The 23004-nt window shown below is 41.0% G+C and overlaps 1 protein-coding gene across 1 annotated transcript in view; it reads left to right on the forward strand.

Annotated features, from left to right (window-relative positions):
• Positions 1-23004, forward strand: part of GABRA5 (gamma-aminobutyric acid type A receptor subunit alpha5) — a 56338-nt gene that overhangs the window by 13274 nt on the left and 20060 nt on the right. The window contains exon 7 of the mRNA XM_053970209.1: positions 14411-14493. Within this exon, the coding sequence (XP_053826184.1) occupies positions 14411-14493 (83 nt within the window). The remainder of the gene's footprint in view (positions 1-14410; positions 14494-23004) is intronic.

Raw genomic sequence — 23004 nt, forward strand, 5'->3', positions numbered from 1 at the left:
ACGTAAGTACCACTCCAGAGATTGCAGAAGTGGCAATTCCCAATTATCTGTGTAAATTACTTGTGTAAGTGAAGTCCAGATCAGACTCACATTCAGCCTGGAGCAGAACATGACCTTGTGGGGTAGATTGCACAATTTCTGAGCTGTTTTTTGCAGTGTTAAACAAATGCAGTGAAACCCTGATTCATGAGGTGAGGAGCTAAGCCACCCCAGCTAGCAGAGTGAGGCCTGGGTGAGCTAGACCTAGGTGAGCTCATCACTGAATCTGAGTTACTCTGCCAAGGTGTCTCTCTGGTGAAAATGGCGTAATATTTTCAGATCCCACAGGTACCCTACTTAGGAAAAGCTCAGCATATGCAGCTGGAGAAAAATGCAGATGTGACACAGACTTTCTCATCATCCCACTTAGCTCCTTTTCCCCTGATTTTTTGGGATGGATGATTTTGAAGACTACAGAAAGAACAGAATGCTTTTGTAACCTAAAAAAATGCAACATAATTTTTTTTTGTTAGAATATTGTCTGTGGAAATAGAATTTCTATTAACCACAGTATATGTGGTAAGAAATAGAGTGCAAAGCTTTTAAATCAGCTTGCTTTCCACTGCTACAAGTAATAACTTTCAAGTGTATAACCCTTCTGCTTAAACATTAGTCAGGAGCCTGCTTTTGTAACATGCATGGAACTGTGCTCCTTTTGAGGCAGAGCCATTCTGTACCACAGGGTGTCTTGAGGGTATCATCCCAACCTGTTCAGAGATGGCTGTGACAAGTAGCCAGCCCCTTCAGCTTCCTTGAGTGTCCTAACAAAGGTAACAGCTAGCAGAGTTACCTAGGATGGCTTTCCTTGAGAAGATAGACAGTACTGGGCTTTTTCTGGGGGGAGCTGCTTGTCTCAGTGGTAGTGCATTGTGAAGTACTGAGTTTCAGCTGAGGCTTGAGCTCCAGTTCCTGTAGCTCCCATCAGGCTTACTCAGTTCTCAGGATCTGGGGATGTGTAGACAACCCTCTGTTAGCTCTGCATTCTCCTCGTTTCCAAGGAGGAATTGCGAGCTTCCCAGACTGTACGTAGGAGTATTCTGTGTGGGGAGGATTGGACCCTCTGTCATTGACAGAGATGCCTGAATTGCTTTTGCAACCTTGCATCTGGCTGCCTGAATGAAGGGGAGGAAAGCAGCCGAGCCAGTGCTGACCTTCCATCCAATTTCACTTCCAAATATACCAAGTATGAGCAGCTGAGCAAACTTCCAGCTTTAGTGCTTGTCAGGACATACGTTTCCATGACACACGTGTTTACTTATAAAGAAAAATGTACACTTGCCTATTGCATTTGATGATACGTTGTCTGGGTCAGAAGTTGATGGGATGTGTGTTGCTAGGGAAATATGATAAATGAGCTTCTCTGTATGTGTGGCATTAAAGCCCTTCTGTGTGAATACAGGAACACATGTCCTCCAGACAGATTTCACAGACAGCAGTGTTCTCTGTGGGGAATGACTTAATAATTCTGCATGCCTTTCACTTGGGAGGACCTATTAGTTTTATTTCACTAATGTCATTTACAAATGAAGCGCTCCTGAATGGAACGCTGCAAATTCTATTTCTGCCCCTAGAGGGGAGTATTGTCTGTAGCTCCACTTTCAAATTTTTTACTATTTTTTTTTTCAGTAAGAACACTGGTATAAAAAGCACTAGAAAACATATGTCATATTTCACTAATATATATATGTAATAGCTCTGTGAATTAAGGTAAAAATTAGATTATTTCCTTTTAAAAATCAAAATATATTTAGTTTATATTATCTGAGAAATAAATTTTGTAAATTGTATAGAATTCATTTATTTTGAAGAATTGGAACAGTGATTTAAGCAACATTTTCAGGCTAAGAAGAGAACCATCATGTTTCAGTGAGCTGCATTTTTTGTCTTTTTTTGCTCAGTGTGAATTGGCTGTGAAGACAGAAGCTTTGATAAACTTTGCTGTAGAATGCCAGAAAAAAATGCTGTGAAGAAAAGAAGCCAAAAATTATATGAAGTAGAGCATGCTCACTAGAGCTAAACTTGTGGATCATAAATTAACTTTTGGCCAGCAGCTTTTATGCATTTTTAATGGTTTTCTATCAGCTTGTAGAGAGTGAAAAATCTTTCTTCCATCCCTTCTGCCATCACAAGGGCACTCCTTAGAGCCCCATTCTCACTGTCAGTTGGTCAAAAGGACCCCAAATCTCTTTTTTTATCACCAGGACTTCCACGTATCTGATGTAATCTGGGAATTTAAATAGGACATAGTCATATATCTGAGGAGTGTACAAACAGATTTTTCCTGTGTTATTATGGTGACTGAAGGCTGACAGAGAACCTGGGAGAGTTTACAGTAAAAACTGTCCCATTAATTTGCATATGGATAATTTAACAGCTAGAGAATGCAGACATTCTTCAGCATGGTGTTAAAAAAACTCCAAAATTTTTAATACAGCCCTGAAATACTGTTATCTTTACTGCTCCAGAAAGGTGTTTACAATTCAGCAAAGTGTGTCCACTTGATGGCAGCATAACCACGCTGCTTGCTCTGCTGTGTTGCACACGCAGGCTTACTTAGGCTGAAAAGATTGATTCTTACATTAGCACTTAGCATTAAAATTGTATGTGCGAGTGAACACATGTCCTGAGTGCACTAATTCTGCTCTTCCATGAAGGACTTGAATTAGCAACCTAACCATTTTATGCTCTAGAACTAGTGATCTTAAAACCAGTTGACCAGAAGATACGGTGCTGCTTTCGAGACTTTTAATGGGAAAGCAAGGGTTTGTTTGTTTGTTTGTTCATTTGCTTGTTTGTTTGAAGGGAAGATCATTCTATGAGAAATGTGTACATTCTCAAGATCTGACTTTGCCAGACATAGGTTTGCTTGTGTACCCACAAGCGACAAGTGACCAGCAAATCTATGATTTAAAACGAATCCTCAGTTTTCCATCAACCAGATGTCTGGTTCTAGATGGGAACGTTTCTGTTCAATCTGAATGTGTTTTTCCTTATTTCTTATTTATATCTACAGAAAGGGATCTATCATTTCTTTTTAAGTATTGTATAAATATTTAAAAACTAATTACAAGCTATGAAGACACAAAAATATGCATTCCTTTCCCTGTGTTAGACTTGTTACATTTTCTTTTGTATTCAAGCTTCAACCTGCCTGAAGCTGGAATTAAAAAAATAGTGATTTCTTTACTTTGGGCTGAATCTTGCAGAGTGATGAAAAATTGCCGTGGTGGCAAGGACTCTCAGCTGCTTTTTGTCAATTCAGATTTTGACAGAGCAAGAGAAAACAAGGATATGTGAAGTGAAGGGCCCTTCCCTGAGGATAGCAGCACGATTCTTGTTTAAACATCAAGTCTCTTGCTTCCCATCGCTCTGTTTTGATTGCACATTGCCCCATTTCTCAAAAGTTGTTCAAGGAACCAAGATTTGTTGTTTTGAAAAATCCAAGGCCAGAGTTACTCGCAGGGAGAGAAAGTCATCAGAGGAGACTGTGTAACTCATTCAAAATGGACAATTATGACTAAATATAATCCCTATGTAGATTGTGTGACAATGGCCTATTCTGCTGGTAATAAAAGTGGGCAGAGCCCTGCAGCGATCTCCATTACAGAGATGGGAACTTGCACAGCAAGGGCAGAATTGATTAAAAGACAAAACCCAGACAAGAACCAGCATGTCCTTGGAGGAGGGGTATGCTTGCTTGGACTTTGAGGAGGTACAAAAGGTACAGCTTTAGTTCCAGGTCTGTCCTGAGTGCAGAGGCAGACCCAACTTCCCTTTGGGGTTAGCTGGTACAGTTTCTGCCAGATTCCTGTGTTCCACCTGCTTTATAGGCATGAACCAGCAGGGCTGGCATGCATGGATGGGGTGACTGAACAGAACCTGGAAGGAAGCAGTGCCCTGACAGGTGCCCCCAAACACCCAGGGAAAACACAGATGCTTTGGTGACTCTGTGTCTTCCCAGTCTGCTTCTGTATCTGGGGGCTTTGAAAGTCTCTGGTAGATGCTGAAGAATTGTTACGGTTCTGCTGTCTTTTTTTACTGTTAGGGGAGGATAACATTACAGCGGACTCCCTGGTCATTTCACTTAGACTGAAATTAGTCTGCCTAATCAGAAATACCATCCTCTGAAGTATATTATATTTGTGCTGAAACATCTGACTGCCAATGAGTAATCTAAAATACACTGTGGTGTAATGCCCCAAGCAGGGAGGGTGGGATTCACCTAATTCTGTTAATCTGTAATGTTGGTGACTGCAGCCGAGCCTCTGGGCTCAGATTTGCTCCCAATGCAGGAGAGAGAATTTCATATGGAGTTAGAAGTCTACATTATTTCAGATGACTGCTTTAGTAGTGAAATTAAAAGAGGCTTATTTTTCTCCACTCACACTTCAGGGGTTCTTATTGTTTTTTTTCACAGAGGCAAAGGAGTACAGTGTAACTAATACCTTTGTTTAGTCACATGAGTCCCATCTTAATTATTTCCCACCTCCAAACTCATGTAGCCTGGAAATGGGTATTGTGCCAGCAACCTAAAGCTATGGGATGTTCTGGCCAGCAGCTGGACCTGTTTTGTGGAGGACTAATACAGTTTCCTCTCCGTGCAACCTAAAGCCTGATGTGCAAGTGTAGCGCATCTGAACACACATAAATTGGGTTTAGTCCTCCGCTTTTGCCTAGGTGGGTGTAGGAGAGAATATGGTGCACCTTATGAGGAGGTCAAGAAACAAATGTCACTAGGAGATTCGGCCCTTCCTTCTCTGAGGTTGAACGGTAACAAACAGGTGATTATGCTGTAGCAGATGCTAGCACTGGTGGTGGTATAAATAACAAACAGATGGTAAATTGAGGTCTGCTTAATGGCTATTTATGGTGTTAAACAGCTGAGGAATCATAGGGCTCTTTTCCTGGAGCAGTGAAAACCCACAGTCTCACCCTTTACCTGGCCCTTCATGGCTGTATGGATCAGGAGCATGTATCATTTCAGAAGCAAGGCAAAAAAACCCCAGATAATGACATCCTGCTTGGATGGCTAAACAGCTTTCTTCATGTACCAATAAGGTACATACACACAGGGATGTGCACACTTCCCTCTAATCCAAATCACTACTTCCCTCTGTTGCAGAGGTGTGGGGAGCATTAATGAAACACAAAAGGCAGCAAATTATGATGAGGCGTGACCTTGGAGGTAATCCTGAGATGGATAAGAGGAAGCTGGGGTTAAATGTAAGTGGCTGAAAGGAAGCTGTGATGGTTTCGAGCTCTGGAAATAACCAAAGATTTTAGTTCTGTATTTTGGGTTGCCAGGTCATAATCCTTCCTACCTACCCTGCCATGTCTGTGCATCCCAATCTAAATGTGAGAGAGCCCAAATGGGCTGGTACTGCGCATCCTGGTATCTGCTTCTCCTCCTCATCCCTTCTCCCACTTTTACTTTCTAAATCCAGATAATTTTTCTCAGTAGAAAATACTTCATGTAGTTTATGCCTATTCATAGAAATATAAAGGGTGTGTGAACTGGGAGGAAGCAAAAAGATGTCTGTGCAGTGCGATAGCCTTCATCCATGGAGGAACACATGCCATATTGACAGGCAGAAACAGAAAAACAAAAGCCCTTTTGGACTGTCAGAAAACCTGCACTGATCAAATTGCCTAGCAGGTGATATCAAAATTGAAGGATGACTGCACTGTGTCCATCACAGTCCTTAGCCTTCATCATTTAGTGTGATTTCTATGCTTCTTTCTTTCTCCTGTACTTGGATTGTCTTCCACTGAAAGCAAAGATCAGATGTGCAGTTGACTGGCACCAGGTATTGCTGGCTGGTTCTGCCAGTAACTGGAACTGGCCTCTCTTGAGAGACAAAAAGAAGCTCATAGTTCAGCACTTCAAGAACTTTACTGCAGTTAGCTCCTCCTTGAACATGCTATCAAAAAGCCATGCAGATAAGGAGATTATAGTCAAAATGTGTAGCATGGGCAGACTTGGGGAATGGGTGGCCTGGCAAAATGAGGTGTGGGCTGGTTCAGATGTTGTTTCCCCTTTCTCCTGCATCAACAACTGCGTCAGCTTCTCAGCATTGCTAGAGCTAGTTAGATTTTTGGGGTTTAATTCAAGAACTCACTAAAAAAAGAAGCTGCTGCAGAGGAGAAGTTTGGAAGCCTTCTTCAGGGGGTGCCAAAAGAGAATTCGGACCATAAAGGAGAGAAAGCTTGGAGAGGTTTTTAAGTGAAACTATCCAATAGATGGGTGTGATACTGTGCAGAGCATTCAGAACTGCATAGCAATTTTGATCTAAAGTTTCTTTAGAAAGTAAAGTTTTTAGGAAGAGAACCTGAAGAAGGAATTGTCTGTCAAAAAGGTTGGGGTTTTTACTGCACCAGTTAGTCTGATAAAAAAACAGAGCCTTTTCCAACAAGTTCTACCTTGCTTATGGGCTTCATTAGATAACTTGCATGGCAAGGTTGGATAAGCATAAACTCACTGCTTCATCCATTGGTTTCATGCACTTAAAAGAAGTACTGGAGAATTAAAGGTATTACCTTTATTATAAACATCTGCTTTCTGTAACCTCCCAAATCTATATAGTGTAATTTGTGTGTCCAATTGGTTATTTCATTGCCTTTTCCTGTTTTTCCTGTGTCTAGAGGCTGAACATCTCCCCCGTTCTTGTCTAAGAGTATGCACTGGGTATGTCAAGTTATTCCACATGCAAGGAGGTCATTCTTATAGTGGCACAGCTTTTGAGATCAATTCTGCCACCTCAGATCATGTCACAATAACTTAGTCTTCAGCACAGTTCATCTAGGCAAATAAAGCCTTGTTTTACACTTCAGCAGAAGCTGTGCTGAGGATTTTGTTTGTTTAAAATGGGAGTTTTCCTGTCAAGTACACCATACATCTGAATTATGTATTCACAGCTCCCAAAAGCATCAATGACTGGAGCTCTTAGTCTTCCATAGTCCCTTCCCTGTAGCATTTTAAAGGACATTTAGTTGTCACATAATGATAGAACATCTCAGCATCATAGGAAAGTTGGGACATGGTAGTATTGTTGGCAGAGTGGTTAAGAAGGTAAAATGGGCTAATACAGAAATTTCTGCAGAGCACCTCACTCTAGTTTTAGCTTTACTTTCTGTTCTCTGTTCACTTTATGTGCTGTATTCCAAAGAAATCAGTGTTTATAAGAAGGTGACAGTGGTAAACTGCCTCCACATCCCACATGGACATGCAGATCAAGTCTCTGAATCTGCATTTTGTCCTTTTTTCCAATAAAGTGATGGAAATCCATTAGCAAAGCACTGTTTGAGTCTCTAAGAATAATCACTTCTTTCCCCCGAGCCAGGCTGCAGACAATCACCCAGCCATGGGCAGGTTTCAGGGTGACTCTTACAGCCATGGGTCAACATCTGTCCACATTCTAAAACTTCTGTGTGGTGTTCTGTAACCCACCACCACCAATAGGGTTTGTTAGGACTGTATGGCAAGTGCTTCAGAGCAAAGAAAGGTCCTCATATATATGTTATGTGTGTGTTGTGTTTGTGTGTGTATATATATGCATATGTATATGTATATGTATATATGCTTATAATGGCACACTACATTTACTTCAGGAACACAGGGAGAGATCAATTCCCTGGACTATACACTTACTGTGCTGGGGCCTGAAACAAGTCTTGCTTTAAAACCTTTTGAAAGAAATAGAAGTTTGGTTATTGAAGTGTTCCCAAGACATCAGAATAGGAGAACAGCTGAATGGTATCATTAGTCAAGGTCAAATGAATAATTTCACAAACCTAAAGTTTGAAACAACACAGTTTGGAAAAACAACCCAAACCAATAACTCTATTATTCTCTTGGCCCCATGTGTGTCAGTGAGCATACTGGGTATACCAGAAGGGTTCAAGTTGTTCTGCTGAGGTCATGCTGGAGCAGGTACCCCAGGAAGCTTCTCCTGGAGTTGACTCCTGAAAAGGGTCTGACTCAGCCCTGAAGTCTCCCTTTTCAGGGAGCCAGCAAGCCTGCTGGAGTGAGCTATATAAGGCTTTTTTGGCATGTTGGGGAGATAGGTTGTGGTAGGTTTAAGGTGAGTTTTAAGCAAGTATTTTCCCTTTTATTAAGGAAAATGGCTGGTCTCATACTGGGGAGGGCACTTGGCTCACCTGAGCCCCATAGCCGGTACTGGTTGGCAGCACAGGTGGGGTCAAAGCACAGCATTTAAATGTTCCCTTTAAACAGGGGTGAGGGTAGTGCACAGAAATAAATAAGAAGATGGAGCTAGTTTGGGGATGAGTGCAAATAGGCACAAAAACTCCGTATCTCTCTGGCCATAGTACCTTAGTACCAACAAAAGTATTTCTGTGTCCCCTTCATCTGTAACTCCTATTATTCAACATTTATTTGAATTAAGTTCTCCCAAAAGCCACTGGTGACTCTGCCTTTCTGCTTCCCTCTCATTCTAGAGCTCTCTGTTTTAATGTTTTTCATATTGAAGTTAGTAGCAAATAACTTTTGATAAGCAAAAGCAAGATTTGCAGCTGTCTGTGGCTTCCCGGGCAGGTGACTGCCCTCAACTCCTGCCTGGCAGCTGCAGATAATATGTTGGAAAATGTTTCCTGCACTCACAGGGTAGGAGAAGGATGCTCAGTCCCCCCTCTCTTTACCCACAAGTAGGAACAGATGCTCCTTGCATTGAGGAGATCATGGGAACAGCTGGGGGGTCCCTGCAGTGACCTAAAACAGGGTCTTGCAGGACAGGGTGCTTCCTGTCTTGGGGACTGCTACTGAGGGTTTCTCACGTCCCTTTGAAGCACACTTACTCCAAATGTCTGCCTCCCTAATATGTGAATTTATTTCCTTGCCGCATCCTTGATTTCAACACCTCCTTCACTTCCTTCTTGCTAAAAAGGAACAATCTCTTGAAAGCATTGTCATGCTTAATTCCCCAGTGGAAATGGTTGAAGGTGACTTTTCTGAAGTGAACAAGTCTTGCTGCTTGAATTGTGCTTTTCTTAGATATTTGTTTATGTGTCTTGAAACAGAATGTCAGTAATCACTTTATGTTCTTAAAGGCTATACATTATGAAGCTTTGATAAAGCTTTCATGCACAATTATAGGTGATAGATTAAATAATTTGTAGACCTAACCTTTTTTTTTTCAGATAGTTAAGGTACACAATAGCATTTTGTTGGTTGATTAACACTTGGTTAGCTGTGTGAGTATTTTGAGCATTATGAGAACAAAATTTTGTCATTAATAAATCAGCAGCTGTAACAATCAGGGTTTGTTACATTTTTTGGATGAATAGTGGTCCCATTGAAGTCAGGGAGAATTTTACCATTATCTTCAATAAAATCAGAGTTTTATTCTCCTATTGCAAAGGACCTTTAACAGCTGCTTATAATCTTGTCAAAGACCCTGTTTGAGTGGAACTAATCCCATAGGGGTTTTATTAAGACAGAATGATGGTGGACGAGAGAAGCTTTTAAGTGCTTCTGTTGGAAAGAACTGCCTTTTGAGCAATGTGTGTGCTGTGAAAGAAAAATCCTGGTTTGGTGACTGTCTCTAGCTCAGATAACTGTGCTACACTGGGCACAGCAATCATCATCATTCTGGAGTCACCATATTAAAAGGATTAGGCAAAGACTGTTTCATGTGTGCATGCCCAGGCCTCCTTTCTCTTTCTTAAGTAAATGTAAACTGAGAGTAATTTTGTTGTAATCACGGAATAAGCTGTGTTGAAATTGACCCACAAGAAGCATCAAGTGCAATTCCCCCTGCATGAGACCATTCCCAATAATCGCATCATGTGTCCTAATGCTTCCTGAACTTTGTCAGGCTGGTGCTGTGACCACTTCCCTGGGGAGCCTGGTCTAGTACCCAACCACCCTCTGGGCGAAGAACCTTTTTCTAATATCCAGCCTGAACCTCCTCTGACACCACTTCAGGCCATTCCCTTGGGTCCTGTGCCACTGGTCCTCACAGAGAACAGATCAATGCCTCCTCTTCCCCTCACACAGAAGTTGTAGGCTCCCCTCAGCCACTTCTCAGACAGCTTCTCCTCAAGGCTCTTCACCATCTCCATATCCCTCCTTTGGATGCTCTCTAATAATTTAATATCTTTCTTATAGTGTGGTACCCAAAACTGCACACAATATTCAAGGTGAGGCTGCCCCAGTGTAGAGCAGAGCGGGACAATCCCCTCCCTTGCCCGGCTGGTGATGCTGTGCCTGATGCACCCCAGGGCACGGTTGGCCCTTTGGGCTACCAGGGCACACTGGTGACTCATGTTCAACTTGCTGCTGACCAGGACCCCTAAGTCCCTTTCCATGGTGCTGCTTTACAGCATCTCATTCCCCAGTCTGTCCATATATCCAGCGTTGCCCTATCCCAGGTGCAGAATCCGGCACTTTCCTTTGTTGTACTTCATACTGTTGGTGATTTCCCAGCCCTTTGATTTGTTGGAAGTCTCTCTGCAGGGCCTCGCAGCCTTTGACGGAGGCAACAACTGCTCTCAGTTTTGTATCATCTGTGAACTTGCTTAGTATCCCTTCCAGTCCTGCATAAAAGTCATTCACAAAGACGTTGAAGAGCACAGGGCCTAAGATAGAGCCCTGCAGAGCCCCACAAGTGACAGGTCATCAGTCTTATGTCATCCATTCACCACAACCCTTTCTGTCCAACCCCATAGCCAGTTGCTTACCCCTCACATGACATATTTATTTAGCTGTGTGCTGGATATTTTGTCCAGAAGGATACTGTGAGAGACAGTAGCTGTATGGAAATCCAAAAAGATGGCATCAGCTGACTTCCCTTAATCAACTAATGGGTTACATTATCATTAAAGAAAATCAGGTTTGAAAAGCATGAAGCCATGCTGGCTGTGACCAAGGACTGTGTAGTAATCAACTATTTAAACTAGAATATACAAAGGGTCCCTAAGATTTATCACAATGTTAAAAGCCAAAGTGTGCAAATATCACTGCAGGTGATATTTGAAGGAGTAGCCTCAGATATCAATTTTTGAGACTCCTGGGGCTATGATCTGAATATATAGTTTGTACTCTGCAAATCTGTATGCAACAACCCATGCTTCCAGCCCCCAGAGTGTAGATGTCTGCTGTGCTGCTTTTATTTCTGTATGCAGTAGAAAATCCAGTCTCTTTGAACCAGGAGTCAGTTGAGTAACTTTGTTTTTCAGGTCCTCACACAGTTATGAATACCAGTTCGTGTTGGGCACAGAGCACCTACAGAAATTCAGGGTGGTGACATTTGTGCTGTGAATCAGCACCCACAGTCAAGTTTTCTTACAAGTTTCCTGTCAAAATTTTTGTCACATTGGCCATTATAAGACACTTCAAAAGCCTTGGGTAATGCACACTTTTGTAAGAGGTTTCTAGGAGAGTGTTCACTGAGCACTTAAAAATCACCTAAGAGGCTCAACTACATAATTCTTAATAACATGTAATAAATAAGTAAAGCTAGTTAATTTTGTTCAAGATTGCCAGACTAGGAGTGGTCCTAGGATAGGGGCATGGGAAGAGGAAAGAAGCATGCAGATATCATTGATAGAGAGCAAAAGGAACTTTTTTTATCCAAAGAATTCATGTTAATGAAAGGAAAGGCTGTCCCCAAGCACATTAACAGCTCCTAAACTTGGTTCTTCCTTCCCTCAGGCTAGACCCAGAAGACTGCATTAGGCAGCACCCTGGGACATTAAAGGATATTCTGCCTTTTTCTGGGTGAGGAATTCAGAGGGGACAGAGGAGTAGCCCTGGCACCTTAAGAGTCCTTGCAGCTTCTGAGTCAGGTAGTGGCAGCCAGATGCCCTTCAGCCTTATCTGCTACCCTTTTATTTAAGACAGGCAAAAATAGTTTCTGGTCAGACTTAATTAAATTCCACTAGGTCACAGTCTCTGTGCAACTCATCTTCACTTCTCTTCCACATTTATAGTTGATGAATGTCTACAACCTTCCTCATTACACACAAGGGTTATTTCCAGAGATGCAGGTAGCAGGATACAATTCATAGGACAGAGAGATAAAGCAGGAGGACTTATGCATAATTCTGCACTGAATATTCCTTCACTTCCTGATTCTACACCTGTTGTCTTTGTAAGATGGATATAGGCATTCCCTCCTTCGATGTTTGCAGATGACAAGTGTGTATATTAAAACGCCAAGCTACAGCTCTGAAATGACATGCCTAAACTGTTGGTAGATAAAGAGACAGGAGATAGACTGCAGCAAAGCATGCTGGCTTTTTCATGGGTTCTTGGAGCAAGGTTTCTGAATTTATCAAGAAGTTTAAATTTGCAGTGCTTAACACAGAAAATAAAATGGTGCATTGGAGGGATGGCAGCCTTGCTTTCAAGTGCCTTTAGAATGATTTATATGAAAAGGATGTGAATTCTGGGCAGGATACTACTAGAATCAGCATATTAAATTCATCCACACACAACTCTTAGTAACTCTGGCTTTGCTGGCTTTGGTGCCCAAGGGCAGTCTCCACTGCAGACAACTACATATCTGAGTGATCTTAAAATATCTTTTACAAAAATAAAGCTCAAGAACAGTTTTTCTTAAGTGCAGATATCTCAGGCCTCAATAATTTCTTTTCTACATTGTACCCTCCTGTCTGTTCTCACCAAATGGTAAATTACCTCTGTTCTGAACTGGATTTCTTTTTCTTTGCATTTCTATGGCATATTATCTTTACATTTTCTATTACTGTGTGCATTTTGCCTTTTTTTCATCCTGTTTCCCAGCTCATCCTCAGAATATGATCTCTAGCCAATGATACTGAGAATGATTTTCTGTGCTCATTTTGCCATTTCCAGCCATTGGTACAGCTCCAGAATTTCTGTGTGTTAGCTCCAACAGAGTGGAGCTGTTTCCCCCAGTTGATTGTCTGCGTAGCTGTAGTGCCCTGGCAAGGCATCACTGCATTGTACTGAACTCGACTGGCTGAGCACTGTGCCATCTGTACACAGATTGTTACCCTTTACAGCCCCTTTTGAAAGAAGTTCTTATGGCACCATAGGAAGTGATGACTATATATATATATATATATATATATATATATATATAGATATAGATATATATCCAATATATATGGCTCTATGTTGCTGCAGTGATAGGAAAGTGTACTTTTGCATGCTGGTAGTAGGGCGTTGTGGATTTCTTTGGAGGTTTTCACTGCCCAAGCAATAGTTTGGTTAGGAACCAGGCTGCCCTCCAGTAGAGGCCTGTGTCACCCCAGCACCAAGCAGTCTGTAGAGCCTTGGATGTCTCTGGGCTGTTGCCTCTGAGGAGGAATAACAGCATAAAATAAGAAAGCTGTAAAGATATTCATAAAATAAAATGAGATTTTCATCTTCACTATCCTGAGCAAACTGTCTGTATTATGCAAATATCAAAATGGCATAATCAAAACAGATTCTCCTTGTGCTAGAAGCATGTTTTGGATCTCTTGAGATATTTGATATATTTGATGCATTTGGTATCAATATAACTGATATTGCACTGTTCAGAAATTTACCTCAGACTATTCTTGGAACATCCATGGGAAACATCTATATTTGCCTAAGAGTATTTTCTAAGAGTATTTTCTTAGAGTATTTTCTAAGAGTATTTTCTTCCCTACCCCTATGTCCAGTCTAGATGAAATATTTCCACATAGTTGCTGGGGAATCCAGGATAGAATTGCTTCCCTAGGCAGTATGCTGGGGAATATGACCCTGTTGTTTTTGCCTGACAAGATGCCCAGGTAATTCAAGTGTGTTGAACTGAAATGGACTCCAATACCATGTGATTTCCACAGAAGTTAACCATAGTGCTAGATAAAGTGATGCATATATGTCCTTGATTATATATAACTTTATATATAGCTATATTAGTTATATTATATACTTCTATCTATAAATATATATTTAATGCATTTAAATAGTTATATCTACATATAAAGTCAATGATTCTTTATGTCTGTAACAGTGCTATTTGACCCAGGAGTCAAATTCCTTGTCTAGTTGTAGTATGTACAGAGAGCAAATAAGTATAAAGTATATGGCAGAAACACCATCACAGGAGTTTCTTCATACTAGTAGCAAAGAATCATCTTATTGGGACAGCTTACATAAATAAAATCATTCCACATTTCTCAGGGTTACTAGATAATGCCTAAGGCATGCACACAGAGTGGTCCACCTGGCTTATCTCACATTCAGTTTAACAGGGGGTTATCTGTGATTTCAGCAGGAGCAAGGAGCCTTCAGGAAAAGCATGCTTGTGTCAGCACTCATGGAGTGCAGCAAAGGGCTTAAAAGAAAAGCACAGGGGAAAAAAAAATGATGTGTTTTCTTGTTTCTCCCCCACAGATTGACCATCTCTGCTGAATGTCCCATGCAGCTTGAAGATTTCCCCATGGATGCACATGCTTGCCCATTAAAATTTGGAAGCTGTAAGTTCTCTTCTGGAATAAGAACTCAAACAATACCATTTTCTGGCTTCTCAAGTTCAGAGATGTGTTGTACAGATCTTTCACCCTCCCCCCCAGCCTTCCCCTTTTAACATGGTTCTTTAGCATCCCCATTCTGCCCCCTTTGCTGCTACCCTGCTGCTTCTTTCCCATGACTATGCTTTATCTGAGCCTGCTGCTTTTCAACTCATACCTGCATACTCCATGATAAACGGTGAGATGATGGGTGATATTCCTTATATATTCACATCAAGAGTAACAGCCACTGTTAGATGGAGTTCTAGATGGAGACAGCTAAATTGATAACTTGGTTTTACATTTGGAGTAAAACAGAACTTTCACTGGACCGATCAGATTGATGTGAAATTATTATGGTATTTACATGAACCAGACTGCAGTGCAATATCTGCCTTGCATATATTAAAAGAGATCTAGAATATTAAAAGAGGAAATATCTTTCCATTTGGCTTTAATAAATCCAGTCCTGTATCCTGTTACATGATGTTTAATACACATGTATTTGTATATATGCACACATTATTCTAAACTGTATGCTGAACGATGATTTTTCCTCAATTCCAAGCCTCTAATCCACCACACTGCTGCCTTGCCAGAAGCTTGCTTTAAAAATAACCGCAGGGAATCAGATGGTTATATTTAAAAACAAAGCTCTTAATTAAAGTACAAATGAGGCTACTGCAGCAGACTTTTTTTTTTTAATTTCGGTAATCAAATCAGAGCTTCCAGGTGCAATCATTGTCACTGAAGACTTCTGATAAGTACCATGAAAGGCATTTTGCTAGCCCCTGAAGCCACCTAACTTCAGCATTTTGCAATGTTTTTCAGCCGTATCAATTTAGAGTCACTAATCCTAGCAAGATTAAGCTTTGCCTTTATCATCTGTATCTGCCCTGATTTAATACTGACTATACATTGTCTTCTAGTGATCATACTAAGAAGTAAAAACACTGTTTACAGTAACTATACCACATTATCAAACTTAAGAGGACTGCTTTCCTTTCCCTCTTCCAATCCAGATAGATTCTGTTTCCCGCAATTAGCCACCAGTATTTTACAGAGTCACTGCAGGTTCAAGTGCGTTCATTGACTTCAGCAGCATTAATTTAATGCAAAGCCAATATAAATCTGAAGGTCCAGACACCTTTATATTCCACTTAAAAAAATGTCTATGCAAATCATTCATTTAATTCTGAACTTAAAAATGGAAAAATATCTCACAGGAGACTGTAATTGTTTATATACAGAGTTAAACAAAAGCCACTGGAAAGAATTAATATGACAAAGAAAAAGAATTTATCCTTCCTGGTATTATGTATAGTTTATCAATAGAGGAAATTACATTTGTTGATTTCTAGCCTAGACTACAGAACTGATATGTTGTATAGTTTTATGAAATCTTGCAAAATATGCAATACTAAAACTTAGTTAATGCAATACTAAAACATATATAAATAAACAGCCTGATGCAGCAGAGGACAATCTTAAAGTTAATTGGATGTTTCTGTGTATTAGTTGATTAAGTGCAGTAAGGTACAGGTTCTAATTCTCCACATAGTAAGAGCCAAAAAAAAAGCACATCCCAGTCAAACATGTGAGTGCATGAGATAACATTACAAGATAAGCTACAAATGCTTAGAAGGAGTGCCCAGTAATCTGTCTGAATGTAATTATATGTTCTGCTAGTGCCAATTGTGTTACATGTTAATCACCTCTTAGCACACAGGTAATTTTAATCTGTGTCAAAACCAGCACTAAGGATTTCTATTTTAGGCCTGTGAGGGGTGAATAGTTTATGCCCCTTGCCATGCTCGGAATAAAATTCTAGAATACATTTATAAGGTATTACAAGACACCTTTAAGTTCTTTCACAGTGTTGAACCACAGTGGAACCGTTTGGTCTGTGCTAGCCACACCACTGGCCTCAGCAAAAAGTGAACATATAGGGACAAGCTATAGACAGTCTTTCAGCCTTGGGAATATCTGTATTACTGATCTGACAGCCCCCTTGTAATTTATTGGGATTTCATATGCATATGTTTGTACAAGTAGCAGCCAGTAAGTCTGAGTTTATTGAACTAGTCCAGGTATATTTTAGGAGAGGACAATATTTATTCCCTATTTACAGCAGTATGGGTTTGCGTTGAGTCACCTGCAGGCTTCCAGCAAAACAAAGCCTACAGGGGCATATGATACATAAGCACATACCCTTTCTGCTTTAGCTTTCCTCACTGTCTTTCCCTACAGGCTTTCTTTTTTAATGGTCTTCATTCCAAAAAGGTTTTTGAAAAGCCTCAAGGAATAGCATCAAAGTAAATGTTAAACACATTATCAATGGAGCTGGGAGGGTGGAGAAGAAACTGGTGCTAACCAGTCTGAGGATGAAGAGAGCAGGGCAGTGAAATGAAAGAGCTGGCATACGGTGGATCAGCAGCAGAAAGGATGCTGAGAAGTGATCAGTGTTGCATCAGAGGCAGGAACATGTTATTAATTTTCTGTCTGCATGAGCATTCACTATGTTTGCTATAATTCAGCAGGCAAAAGGCAAAAAGTGCTTGATATTTTCTTCATTATGAAAGAGAAGGAAAATTAATCTTTCTCATATAAATAAAGGTAGATGTTGAATTCTTATATCCTATTTGACTGATTTCTTGCTAAATTAGAATTGTGGGAGATTTTGTGGGCCTAGGAAACATGATATGTAGCAAGAGAATATTTTGTAGAAATAATTAAAAGCCCAGTCAAATACACAAAATATGATAAAAAGTTACCTGTGCATGCCACCAGCCTAGATGCCTGCAGCCTAGATGCCTGCATATCAGATTCAAATGGCCACTACAGAAGTGGTATTTTTTAGCACTCTGTGGCATGTCATGAAAAGTACAGGGACAGCTCCTAATGAAATGAACAGAGCAGGTTTTAGTTGTCCTTTAGTTGTCCTTCTCTTAAGTACAGCTCCCCACTGCTCCAAGTTGGCAATATCAGATGGCTCTACTCCAGGAGTACACGTATAGAGGTACTTTTCCTGTGGGATTGCGTTCCTGCTAGGGGTCAGGACACCTGTAGAAATGATCCTGCAGAAGTCTCATTTAAAGGGAACTGGGGGTGATACATGAGCACAGGCTCAGAGATCTCTGCAGCAGGCTCTGTTCTCTTTGAATCCAGGGTGCTTGGTGGGGATTGCTGTGACAGTTTGTTCATTACATCATGGTAGCATGGGAAGGGTGCTGGTTTCTTCCATGACCAAATTTAAAATAACTTTCTGTTGCAGTTCTAGTGCTGACCGTACTCTAAATAACTTTGCTGGTCAAACAGGATGTAATGAAAATTCCTGATGCCAGAAGCAGTTTCCCTAGGAGCACCTTAACCCAAGAAATTTGATCTCAACCCCAGGCTATTTCTGGTGTGGGGAGGAAGAATTATATAAAATAGCAAGGACATTAAAACTCCCTAGCTTTAATGTTTCACCTCTTCCACTGACAGTCCCTAAGAATGCATTAAGAGTATAATTTAGTACAGTTTCCAAATGCCCATGTGTCACCAGGTAGGTAAGCATCATTATCTCCAGTGCAGCTGAAACAGAGAAGTTAATTGACTTTCCATAAGGTCATGCAGCAAATCAATGTCAGAAAAAGGATTAGACTCAACGTCTTTGGTTGGAGAGGCAGATGTCTAATCCACTAGACCATGAAGGCCTCTGCCCAGGCAACTGACTTAACTCCTAAATCTCATTTTACTCCTGTGTTAATTATGTCAGTGTTACCTAGCTCACGGGGTTGCCCTGAAGATGAATTAGTTAATTGCTGTTACTTGGTGCTTTGACAATATCGAATACTGTAAAGTGGAGTCTGTTTATGACAACTGTCTCTTGAAGACACAGTGCCTGAGTACATGGAGTTATCAGATCTTGTATTGTGGAATGGACAAATACACGGAGCAGCTGCCCACTAGTCACTCAGCAGCAAAACCCCCCCTCCCCATGCTATTTTTAGAGTAAGTAAAGAGTTTAATGAATATTCTGAAAATAATGAGATCCCCAAGCTCATGAGCACAGGAAAAAGAGGACCTGTGTTTATTCCTGATGAATTTTAAGTTGGCCATGAACATGGGCAAGGTTGATCACTCTTGATCAACAAGCAAGCTTTCCAGCTGTTGGCAATGAAAAAATTTGTAGTGTCTGAAGATAGTAGCTAACGTAGTTTATGTACTTCTTCCTTTTTAACACCTCAAACTAAGTCACAGTTTGACTTTTGATAAAGGAAAGTGCACAGGCTAGTTCTGTAGCAGGAGACATGCTCAAATTATTTTCCTCTAACAAGCATAGTGAAGTCAGAGTAATGAGGAGACAGTAACTTCACCAATATCCCAGATTTTATGGGAACACTGAACATTAAGGCACTCACTGTTAATAAACTATCCATTTCTTGTAGCCACTTAGAATTTTTTTTTTATGTATTTTAAGAAAATTTCCCTGATATTTCTTTACAATGCAGAGAAGGCACTGAGGTGAAGGCACCTACAGGGTTTTTTCTTGATTTTGTACTTTTTCCCAATTAGCACCTGCAAGAGCTGCAGGAAAACTGCAAGTATGGAGGGAGAACTTGAAAATGGGGTCCTTCTAAAGAGACTTTAATTCTGGTTTAGTAAAATATGATAAATAATGTATTCGGCCTCTTAAAACCTGTGTGTAAAAGTCTTGTATAAGAATATAATTAAATGAATAATAAATAAAGACAAATGTTAATTTTAAGAGACTTTGAAAAGTGGAAATGGCTCTTAGGAAGCTTTTCATAGGTTGCTCTCAGGGACAGCTGGAACTGCAGTCTCGTATGTAGAGGCAGAGCTTTTCTGCTACTTGTCCCTACAGCTGGACAGAAGAGGCTCCTTGAATCTATTCCTGAGAGCAGAGACAGCACAGCTTGTTGACTCTGCTGGGATGTATTAGTGCCTTCCCTGTGAAAGGACATGTGGAGAGAGCCTGGGCAGACCTCTGTGAAATGCTGAGCAGCCAAGTTCAAGACTAAATTGTGATTTTGCAATTTAAGGCAGAAGTCAGCTAATAGGGAATGGATAGGTTTGGTGGTGTTCTGCTTACTAAGGTTATATCTTCTGTTACATTTTCCTAAGGTTTATCACTGCTTCCTTAGACCCCTCCATTGCAATGGATATTGAATTACTAAAATAAGGTGAGTTAGGTGAATACTAAAACGAAATATTTCTAAGATATTTGATGTATTTTTCTTCTCTCTCTTTCAACCCTATATTAATCTCAGCTACCAACCACCTCTTTAGTTAGCATAATTTTCCTCTTATTTTTTAGCTGTTTAGAAGCTAGAACTCCAGACACAATGAAAGTCTTGCTTGTGGCAGCATCAAAAAGGCAGTCTAGACAACTGTGTTGGACCATTGTTGTTGTTCTACTTAAGTATAGCTAGCTACTAAAGCACAGGCATGTAGCCTGAGCTAATTTTCTGTGGAAGCCTTAGAATTAATGGAGCGGGTGGAGACCACCTAACGTATTGCTGTTATTTGCCTTTATTTTCCTTGGAATCATGGACAGATGACTTGTCATGGGGCTGTGTTGTTTAAAAAAATTAAATCTTTTAATGCAGAATGAGCACAGGGTTTTGGCCTGTATCAAAAGCCTTGTATTGACAGCAAAGCCCTAGGGAATGGATGGGTTGGATCTATGAAAATTTCAGATAGAAAAATATGCTCCAGTTAGTTATCTAGAGTCCCTCTATGGCCAATGAAAGGGAATAAGTACTTCTGCAGTGAGGTTCATTAAAATTACTTTTGATATATGCCTAAGGATGAGATGAATCATATTTTAGAAGTTCCTATTTTTCTGCAGTGCTATCTCATGTAGGTAAGTGTATTATACCCTAGTCAGAGCAACTTAGAAGTCCATTTTTCTCTGCATTGCTAGCTCAGAAATACAAAACCATACTTTGTTCAGAAGAAACAGTCGCTGCTGTAGATTAGTTAGGCGTTACATTATATTGATGGTGAGCTTTTGTATCTCTCCTAACGACTATTTCAGCTATTTCTGCTGGAAGACCCATTTTTCAAAGGATCTCAATGAGACAGTCAGTAGGGCTCTTCAGTATAGAGAAAACTTAACCACTTCTTCAGGCATCTTGTATGAGCTGTGCTGTTTCTTTTACATTGAGTGCAGTGGGTTAGAACAGCAGATATTTAAGCCTTCTCACAGGTGTTGCATCATAGCCTATAGTCATATACATGTATGCATAGCAATATAGCTTCTTTAATCCAGCATTTTGGGCAGTTAGGTTCCACAGTCAAGGTGGAGCAATGTAGCCCAGAACATCCAAAAGGCAGGAAATTCATCAAGAATGGTGTGTAAAAGAAAATATTCAAGTATTTCAGAGATGTAAGAAGATTTCTTAACAAGAATCTACTTAGATATTAAAACACAGGATTCTGGGCCTGGACCATGTGGTGGGTTTCTACGGCAGCTGTTGTTGTAGGACCCCAGTCTGCATAACTTGCAAATGAGCATGACCATAATTTACCACTTGTCTGGTAGGTTTGCCGTGGAAGTATACTTTTTAGTTTGACAAAAGGGAAAAGGGCTCCCTAAAATGATCAGAACAGTCAGTTTTACTTCACCCATTATAGGGACACACATCCAAGACCTCCTTGAAAAATCTGAAGAAACTGTAATATATCCTTCAAGCACTTGCAGTAACTCTCACTATTTAACTTCTAAAAGGCTTTGTCATATATACATGGTTACTGTATGTCTGCACTGAGATAATTTTTAAAATACATTAAAATGGCAGCGTGATGGCTTTCCTGCGGAACAGTGCCCAGCTCTGGGTCAGTCAGCTCCTACATCTGGTCACCTGCTGCGTAGAAGCCAGTGAGTTTTTCCCTCTTAGCTTCATAACAAAGTGAGAAAGGGAGGTCAGAAAGAACAAAAGCTGTTGCCTTCCCACATCTTGCAGCCAGAGCTGAGCCCAGGCTGCAAACTCTGCTGACATGCAGTGGCCGAGGGCTTGGCTCCCTACCAGCTGAGAGCAGTGTCCATGCAGGCAGGATCATCCTTAACAAAGCCCCTTTCTTTGGATCGGCTTCCTGGGGGGTGCCAGCAGCAGCTTTTGTAGCAGCTGCAAAAAGCCCCTTGAGCTCTGAAAGGCTGTGCTCCGCCTGCCCAGGGAGCAGCCTCCTCATCATGAGGTGGCTCACATACTCAGGCTCTTTGGGGAAGAAAAGCTCAACTGGTGGTGGTTTTGAGCTCAAGGAAACAAAAGTTCAGGCGGGGGTGGGGGTTGGAGGTACTCAGCAGTGGTGGTTTTGTCTCACATGAAAGCGGTCTAGACAGGATTGTGGTGGAGCCGCGTGGAGATCCGGGGTGCATTGCTAATGGTACAAACATCAGCACGCATTTCCCACTTTGGCGATTACAGCCCAAATTTGAAGGCTGCACAACTGCCTGATTACAGGGAATCAATAAGACTTGTCAGCAATAGAAAACAACATGCAGAAACTGTGCTTAATATGCTTAAGCTTTCAAATGGCCTTTGGGTGCAAACCTGCAAAGACATTGCTGGTCTCAATAATGCCCCAGAAGGCAGCGCCAGTCTTGTGGTTGCCAGCCGTGGATCATGGGTCTATACCACTGGCAAATGGGATGTTATTTGTAAATGTGACAAATGGGTAGATACTGCTCCACTGCTTTACAAGCCAGGTTTTTAATGTCTCTTATTTTCTAAGGTGGCTGTTTCCATGGCTTGTAAGCATTTCATAAACATTTCTGGAATCATTCTGACAATCCCCGTGTGAGGTTGGTAGGTCTCTGCTGCCTGCATTTTGCAGGTGGGCATAAAGGAAGCAAAGAGCAATTACAGTCTCTTCTGTGCAAAGATAGAGTGGTTCATTACTTGCTTTTATTGCCTCTGTCGTTATGGGTCCCTAGGTTCAATTAGAGCCTCCCAGTGCTACTGCAGTACATTAATGACAAAATTACTTGCCTAGGGTTTTTGGGGAAGGAAAAAAGCTGTAAGACACTGCTCAAACTTGGATTTCAGTTTCTAGTCTGGCAGCTCCTTTATGACACCTCAGTCTCTGGTGGGCCAGGAAGTCCTTCACCTAAATTGCTGGAACCTCATTAGCCTCCTCTCCTGCACAGAGAGCCAAGCCAGTCCAAGCTGTCATCTAGTGCTGCTGCAATCCCAGCCCAGCAAGCTTCTTCAGAGGAAACAGTTGCTTCATGTTGTCCCCCATGAAGAAATGAGAAGGAAAGAGAACTGTGAAGAAGGAAAGTCTGATAAGCCTTCTGTCTTTTCCCCCTTCGCCATCATTGCCACTGAAAGTCTCCTCACAGCCAGCCTGTGCTAGCAGACAGCCATTTTGCTGAAAACATCCCAGAGCTAAATATGTCAGCAAAGCTAGGATTCCTCTCTCCTAAATTTATATTTTTGTTGGATAAATATATACAGCTGAGCTGAT

This window comes from Vidua macroura, chromosome 2, assembly GCF_024509145.1.
Source record: "Vidua macroura isolate BioBank_ID:100142 chromosome 2, ASM2450914v1, whole genome shotgun sequence".
NCBI classification, from domain to species: domain Eukaryota; kingdom Metazoa; phylum Chordata; class Aves; order Passeriformes; family Viduidae; genus Vidua; species Vidua macroura.